Genomic DNA, 7,712 nt, shown 5'->3' on the forward strand with positions numbered 1-7,712 from the left:
GCTGTTTAATTTAGTAAATCCGTATCCAAAAAGGTTTTGAAGTGTATTTTTTATTGAGAAATTAATATTACTAATATACATCTAATTTTATTTTACAAGTCGTTTTAAGAACAATGAAGATATTAAGACCTGCTTTACATAAATACCCCTGGAGCAACTCCGAGTATGAGAAAGATGAAATATTCTAATAATAAACAAAAAAATGTGAAAAAAAAGTAAGATATAAAAAATGTGAGAACTTGTTCCCGCACTCCTAAAAATGATATCCCCACTCACTCAACCTCACGTTGATCTTCCAATCCAATCCCATGCTGAAACAACTCGAAAGGGAAGATGATAAAATCGAGTAACCTAAAGAATGGAATTCGCCCAAATAAATAATGAAATTTAAAATGCCACATTTATACAGGACTACAGTTAACTAACCAAAACACTATATATACAATATTGAATCTAAGCTATGACTGCAAAACTTTTCTTTGTTCCTCCTCGCAGAATTCAAAGATGGCCCACCTATACGTCAACGTTATCTCATGTTGCAGCACTCAGGAAATCTCTGCATCTGCAATTTATCCCACAGGCACATCATCTGCCTAGGCGATTGGTAATGGGCTGTGATATAGCCTTCCACACAACCAAACTGGCAGAACATCAAGCTATGCAAATAGTACACTGGTTTTGTTCTGTTAAATTGTTGTACCCACATTCCCATACTCACATCTTCCATTTTAAACAACTGCACAAAAAAGTAAACACTGACAACTTCAACCACTACACACAGCAAATGCCTACCATGAAGACACTCGAGACATTACAGGACAACGCAGAAAATGTGCAATGATATTAGAATACTAACCCTTAATTTATGCACCTCAAATTCAGATAAAATGTAGCTTGCAATATCAGAAGACAAAATATAACCCGGTCCGTTAGCATACGGGGGGTATTCCTCTTCTGGCCACTCCTAAAAGCAGAAGACAACAAAATTATCACCAGCAAGAAGCTAGATATGACAAAACAATGAGGAAGTAAGAACCATTGTTAAATCAATCACAGCCTATTACAGTAAGAGCTCGGAATACACAATAAAGCTTTTCGCTGAATGCTGTGTATGTTATGTTCAGTTAGGGATCGTGGCCTCCAACCCATAAAATTAAGATAACTGACAATATGGTGCTGCAACTAGGTGCTTAACTATATGCTATGGAGACCTGATGACTGACTGGAGAGAGGGAAGAATAGCAATCTTCATGAAATAATTATTGTGTAAGCACAACCAATCAAAAGGTTGCACAATATTTAAATAATAATAAGTGGAGCCAATACTAAATGAAGTTATTTTAGAGTCTGTTGGAATACAAACTAAAAGTGCCTTTGAGAGCTTATCCACAATAGTTGGAAAGCTTTTTCCGATGAACAAACTCTTAAAAACACTTCAAACTTTGTATCCAAACATACTCTTAATTTCGTATTGAGCTTTTGCTTAATTGTGCCTTAAGAAACCAATGCTCAAGCACAGATCATACACTCTTTGGATCAAATACAGACACTTTGCTGTATTATAACAAACTAATTCATAAAAAAAATTCCCATACAATGCTCACTCCTCAACTAAGGTAAAAGCAGTGCAGCAGCCAACAGGTTTTTGCTTACCTCATATGTTACGGCCCATTTACCACGGCGCAAGGGTGTGTGGCGGTAATTGATGTTCCCTATATAAAAGCTCGTAGAATATGGAACATTCCTGGCTTGAGTCATAACATCATCAACTTTTACAAAAGTGTCATCATCTCCCTTCATGATATACTCCGCAGAAACTGTGCGAACCTGTGAACAGTACAAGCCGTCTCATACATTAACTTCAACTATTTCGCTTTTAAACAGGAAGCTTTTTAAACAATCAACTTACCCCGTACTCACATATGGCCACCGTTTTCAGCACAACAAGGTCATAGTTATCCATGTAAGGAACTATAACAATATCACCAAAATATTCTGCTTCCTTCTTCAACTCCACGTTAATTTCCTTCTTCGGGTGCTGTTAAAACCATTCAACTGTTAAGAAATCTCAAGAACCAACAAAATGACCAAAAAATTGACAAATTTGTTCACAGTACCAGTGCTACAAAGAAGCGAGCAACCACTTTCGAAGATTTGATAAAGCTATGCTGCATCCATGACTTCCTCACAGCCATCCGCTCAGCAAAATGGTTTCCAGCTGAAAGTATCCCAACGAACAATTCCACGCCAAACGGAGGAAGATTTGGGGCACGCCATCTGGTTGAAAATTCAAGCTGCTGCTGCGGGGAAATGTTGGGATGCACCGAAGGCAAAGAAGCAGCAAATACAGAATGGACATTAATGTCCCCGCTCAAAGTAAGACCAGTGGCATCCTCAAGAGTAAAGCCCTGTTCATATCAAAACAGATCATCATTATGTAAAACCCACTTCAAACTACGAAGTTGAAGGACATTGATTACCCACAGTGCGATAAGGAAAAGAGGTGACATGCCTCCCATCAACATTAACATGGTAGCCCTCCAACCCAGCACTGACAGTAAGAACAAATAGCTTGTTCACAGAAAATGGAAATGGCCAATCAACTGTTACTCGTTTTGTCCGACCAATCAATCTCTTCAGCCACCACTGTACCTTGGTCTCCACTGCATGCCTGTCATCATCATCAGCCCTAATCCACTTGTCACATTTCACCAACCCATCAACTGTATCAAACACATGTAACAACTCAATTCAGCACAATCACAACCTATGATGCATATTTACAATAAATGTATCAGGTACAATAGTATCAAATACAACAATAGTTCTAAAAAATTATGGGATACGATCATACGACACATATAACATATCTGTGTGTGTGTCTCTCTCTATGTATAAAAATTCATAAAACATAATAAACATATAATTGCAAATATCTAATTCAAATAAAGAACATCTTCGACATTACTCAAAAACAAAATTAAAAATCATTGTGATTATAAATCAGTTCCTACTGTATATAGTCAAGAATAGTATCAGACTTAATGTTCTAATCACTCATAATGAGAGCAATTTTCATTCTTGGATGGGACAATGCTCCTATATCTGTAAAATATATACTCCCTTGACACAAATATAAGCAAAATGTTCCGGTTTGGTGAATTGAAATATAAGTAAGTTTCAATTAATTTAAATATGATTATAGGCAATTGCTTTTTATATGAAATCAAGAAATTATATGAATTTAACTAGCATTCTTAATTAATGTAAAACTAGGTACTTTTTTGTTTATATTTAAGTCCGGAAAATTACATGCTTATAGTCTCAAATGAAGCAACATTGGATTTTCAATAAACTAAATACTTCATATATACGTGTTGGTAAAGTATCCATGTATAGAAAGCAAATTAAAGTAAAGTGTTTCATACATCACAACCATAATGAATAAAACATACTTTTTCTTACCAGTATCTTCACCAGCTCTGGATTTCCAACCATCACAGCGTATTGCAGTACCCCATTGCATGCGGTAACACGTGTTGAGTTCAATCACAGGCTTCCCACTCCAATCCCCTCTCAACCTAGGATTCAGATGTAAGACCCTAGGTGGTTCTTCACCCTCCACCGTCTTCAGCCCCTGCAACTCCATCACAAACTGACACGCCTTCCGTTGCGCTCTTAACGGCTCCCCAACCACCGTTACATGGGACCCTAACGTGAGCCCACAGGGAATCACCATCGAACTCCCTCGGCCCAAAAACTCGGGCCCGGATACCCATATGGACTCGGGGCAGGGCCTGGATCTGTTGTCGGGCTTGGAAACGGGGGCCTGCGCGTTGCCTGATTTAAGTTCGGCCCAAAGCTCCCTGCCGACGCGGCAGGCGGATTGGTAGAGGAAGGAATCGAATGTGGCGTCGTTTAGGATCAAACCGGAGACGACGCCGTTTGGGTGGCGAACGAGTGGCGGGAGGCGAGACGGTTGTTCTTGAACGGTTCTGAAGACGAAGGGGATCTCGACGGAGACGAAGAGAGCGTAGAAGAGCGCAAGAACGATGAGAATCTGAGTGGATCGTTGTCTGGTGAATGTGAAAAAAGTATCTAACTTGCCTATTCTCCCTCTTTTCATCTCTGGTTTTGGCGCCTGAGATGATCGATTTCAGATTGGTGACGACGACGTCGTTCTTCCTATTCTTGGCATTACAATATCATAATCTGAACTTTAGTATTTTCCTGCCACATTTTCAGGCCACTTTCCATGAGATTTAACGAAATCTTCTCTCCTTCGCAATAAATCCGCTGTTAATCTACAAATAATAGAAATTAATTACTTCATTTTTATTTAAACTGTTTATACAAATAAAAAACAAATATAAATATTAAAATAATTTGTATTGGCGTAATATTAAAATAATTATTATAAAGTTAATAATTTCAGTGCATATAACAGTTTATGATTAAATTATTACATAAATTATTTTTATACTTTTAACTAACAAATAATATGTATGACTTTAAAGTAATAATTATAATTTAATAAATGCAAAAAGAAATATCTCACTAACTCAATTCTCTTAGCTTTATTATTTTTAATAAATAATGCATTTTATGCAATATAATAATAATATTCTTATATATATATTTCATATTTTATTTTATTTTTAATTATATTTTTAAATTAAAAAGTTAAAAATGCATATATAAATTATTTATATACTAAAAATAATTTAACATACCTTATTACGCCAACACACAATAAATTACTTAAATATTTCAACACCATAACACACTAAAAATCATTCACTATTATTTGTATATAATACTCATTACTACTAGAATATTTTATTAGTATTTCTATTTTTAATTATTATATATTTATAAATTATAGTTTATATTATATAATATGCTTAAATATATTTTTAGCTATGGAAAGATGACTTCGATTCTTTTAAGTTCTTCACAAAACTATTCGTTGATTTAATTATAATTTTTAGTTTTTACTCCATATCATAAATCATAATTATTTTAACGGTAAAATTAAAAATATTAATTAATCTAGTAAAAATATTGAAATAACTTTTTAAGTATATATTTTTATTAAGTAATACATTATTTATTTAATATAAATAAGATGATTATATATATATATATATATATATATATATATATATATATATATTATTTATATGTTTATTCGATATTTTATATTGATTTTTATTTAAAATAATTATAATTATTTATATGCTTATAATTCATTTTCTCTATATTAATTTTGATATTAAAATTTTCAAATGATTGTAAAATTATTTATTTTATGATGTCATAAACAAAGATTTTATCTTCAAAAAATAAAATATATTTTTATAATAAATATTAAAATTTATGTTGAAAATAATCATGACTTTTTTATCTTTATATAATTTAAAGTCAATATAAATAATTGTATTCATAATGTGCTAATATATTTGATCACTAATCTTTCTATAGGTGTAAAATAATAAATATGTTATTACAAAATAAAATATTTATATATATATAATAATCTTATTAAATAATATTTTAAAATAATATATATATATATCATTATTCTTAAAGTAACTATAAAAATTATAGTTCATAATAAATTAAAAATTAAAAAGGTTATAAATATTTATCTTATTTATAAAAATAGTAATTATATTGCCTTGTTGAATAATGTACTTAAAAGTAAACTAATTGTTTCAATTACCATTTTCTATTTTTAATCAAATTATTTATAGTTAATAATATGATAGAAAAAGAAAATACTGACAAAGATTTAAAAGTAGCACAACATTTATTGGACTAAAATGAGAAAATACAATGATTATATTAACTTAAAGCATATATTCAACCAATTATTTTATATCAGTTTTAGATTATACAAGGACATAAAAACAAAACAATAATAATGATTTTCTAATAATTTCTTAAAAAACTATTACGTTTTCTGTAAACTAACAATAAGAAAATATCACATTGATCATGCACAAAAGTTAGACTCTTAATTGTAATTTTGATATTTAACTGCGAATTTGGAAGGAGTATAGTATACTTCGTGTTCAACTTTTATCAACCACGTATTTTTTTAATTACCACGCGTGTAAATCAATTAACATAAAGTTAGTTCATCTTAATTATTCATTTGAAGTTTTAATGCATTAAATACTTAAAGGAAGTGGCTTATCATCTCTATCAAAAAATAATAATTAATTTGTGAATATTTAATAATTTATTTTAGTAATGGTATTTCTTAAATAGGTAAAACTATTGGAAAAAAAAGTAAACTTCTCAATTTAAGCGAATAAGTGGTATATGTAACAACACTTTTTTTTAAAAAAAACAGAAAGCATTTTTCCCCACACCCCACACGTTCTTTCTTCTTCTTTTTTCAAAATCACTTTCTCTCGTTCTACCAACTTCTCTCATCTCCCTTCTCTCTTAATTTCTCACTTCATATTTCATCTATTTTAGAATCTCATTATACCACGTTGTAGCTGGCGAGTTAAGGAACATTTATACCCGATCATATTTTTAAACAGAGTAAGTTCATTTTTACTCTAAATCTCTTTTGTTATCTGTTTTTCCTTAGAATTTAGTCATCAATATTGGTGGGTTCAGTTGAGAAGTTTAACCCTCTCAACTTATTCTACTATATACTGAATTTTTGTTCTGTTTGGATAATTTGCATTAGGCCCGTAAATCTTGAAGTTTATCCAGACTGTGGGGAATAAAATTCTAAAAGTTGCTTGAAAAGCAAGCAATTGAGATAAGGGAAGCTAAATTTATTTTTTAATAGCACCCTAAGATAGAAGATCTTAATGCGGAAGGGACGTGGTACCAATATTCAATTTTTCTTGGAGGGATGTTGTGTGTTTATATATTGGATTGTTTGTTTGTATATTATTTAAGTTTGTAAAAATATTATATTTTGATGATTTAGTATTAAAGTGTTATTTTTTTATGTCAAATAGACTTTTGAATATTATGAATCACTTTTTGAATGACATTGTATGACAGAATGGTATGAAATTGAATTCATACATTTGGGATAATGTATGGACTGATGTTTGCTGTGTATTAACTATTGATGTCTATGTGGTAACAGAGATCTCCGAGCTTCACTGATGATCTAAGTCACATAGACTAAGATATCAGGTGGTGAGAAGCTGATTGGGGAGTTCATGCACACCGTGACATATGAGATGCACGGCTTGGGTTGTATTGAACTTACTCTGATCCTTTCTGTTGGATTCACTGGTAATCTTTGGATCAGGTGTTAGTCTCTGGTAGGACTTACTTAATACGGGTCTTCCGAAAGACGTTGTTTGTTGAATATTCTGGATGTGTAGATCCATGTGAAATTTATGTGATGGTTTATTGTTGAGATTTGAAGAAATTTGAGAAATTGATCATGTAATTTAGTTTTCTCTTTTGATTTAATTGTGTATATTATAAAATTATATTTTTACTACCTTACTCTTGTTTTTTTTTTGTGTTTGAACTGCGATGACTGTACTATGTACACGAAAGCTTTAGAGGTTTCAAAGTTTTATTTTGAGTTGTGGATATGTAAATATTTGTATTTCTATAAATCCTAATCATGTATTGGGAATGTTTTGAAAAACTTCTAAGTTTGTATAGAAACTGGTAGAACTTTTAATAGTTATATGTAAATTATGGGGGTGTTACAGTAT

General features: G+C 31.5%; 1 protein-coding gene across 4 annotated transcripts; it reads right to left on the bottom strand.

Annotated features, from left to right (window-relative positions):
• Nucleotides 1-203: 203 nt before the first annotated feature.
• LOC137807814 (hydroxyproline O-galactosyltransferase GALT6) lies at nt 204-4,298 on the bottom strand. Of its 4 annotated transcripts, none has more exons than XM_068608625.2 (7): nt 3,466-4,298; nt 2,485-2,723; nt 2,118-2,408; nt 1,910-2,038; nt 1,654-1,827; nt 857-964; nt 204-736 (listed from the first exon to the last, which is right to left on the bottom strand). In XM_068608625.2, exons 1-7 carry the CDS (start codon nt 4,124-4,126, stop codon nt 527-529), a joined length of 1,812 nt encoding a protein of 603 aa, XP_068464726.2. In that variant the 5' UTR covers nt 4,127-4,298; the 3' UTR covers nt 204-526. The 4 variants fall into 4 exon arrangements, with proteins under 4 accessions (XP_068464726.2, XP_090155656.1, XP_068464727.2 ...); XM_090299530.1 differs by having other exon boundaries at nt 3,456-4,236; XM_068608626.2 differs by lacking the exon at nt 857-964 and having other exon boundaries at nt 3,466-4,253.
• Nucleotides 4,299-7,712: the final 3,414 nt, after the last annotated feature.

The sequence above is a fragment of the Phaseolus vulgaris genome, chromosome 3 (genome assembly GCF_051622355.1).
Source record: "Phaseolus vulgaris cultivar YP4 chromosome 3, ASM5162235v1, whole genome shotgun sequence".
NCBI lineage: Eukaryota > Viridiplantae > Streptophyta > Magnoliopsida > Fabales > Fabaceae > Phaseolus > Phaseolus vulgaris.

Bases quoted from the DNA above. Each gene is read 5' to 3' on its own strand.
- LOC137807814 (XM_068608625.2), bottom strand. From the start codon at position 4,126: ATGAAAAGAGGGAGAATAGGCAAGTTAGATACTTTTTTCACATTCACC. The intron at 1,828-1,909 runs GTAAGTTGATTG...TACTGTTCACAG, and splicing joins TGGCCATATGTGAGTACGGG to GTTCGCACAGTTTCTGCGGA. The intron at 737-856 runs GTTAGTATTCTA...TTTTTTGTGCAG, and splicing joins TTGAGGTGCATAAATTAAGG to TTGTTTAAAATGGAAGATGT.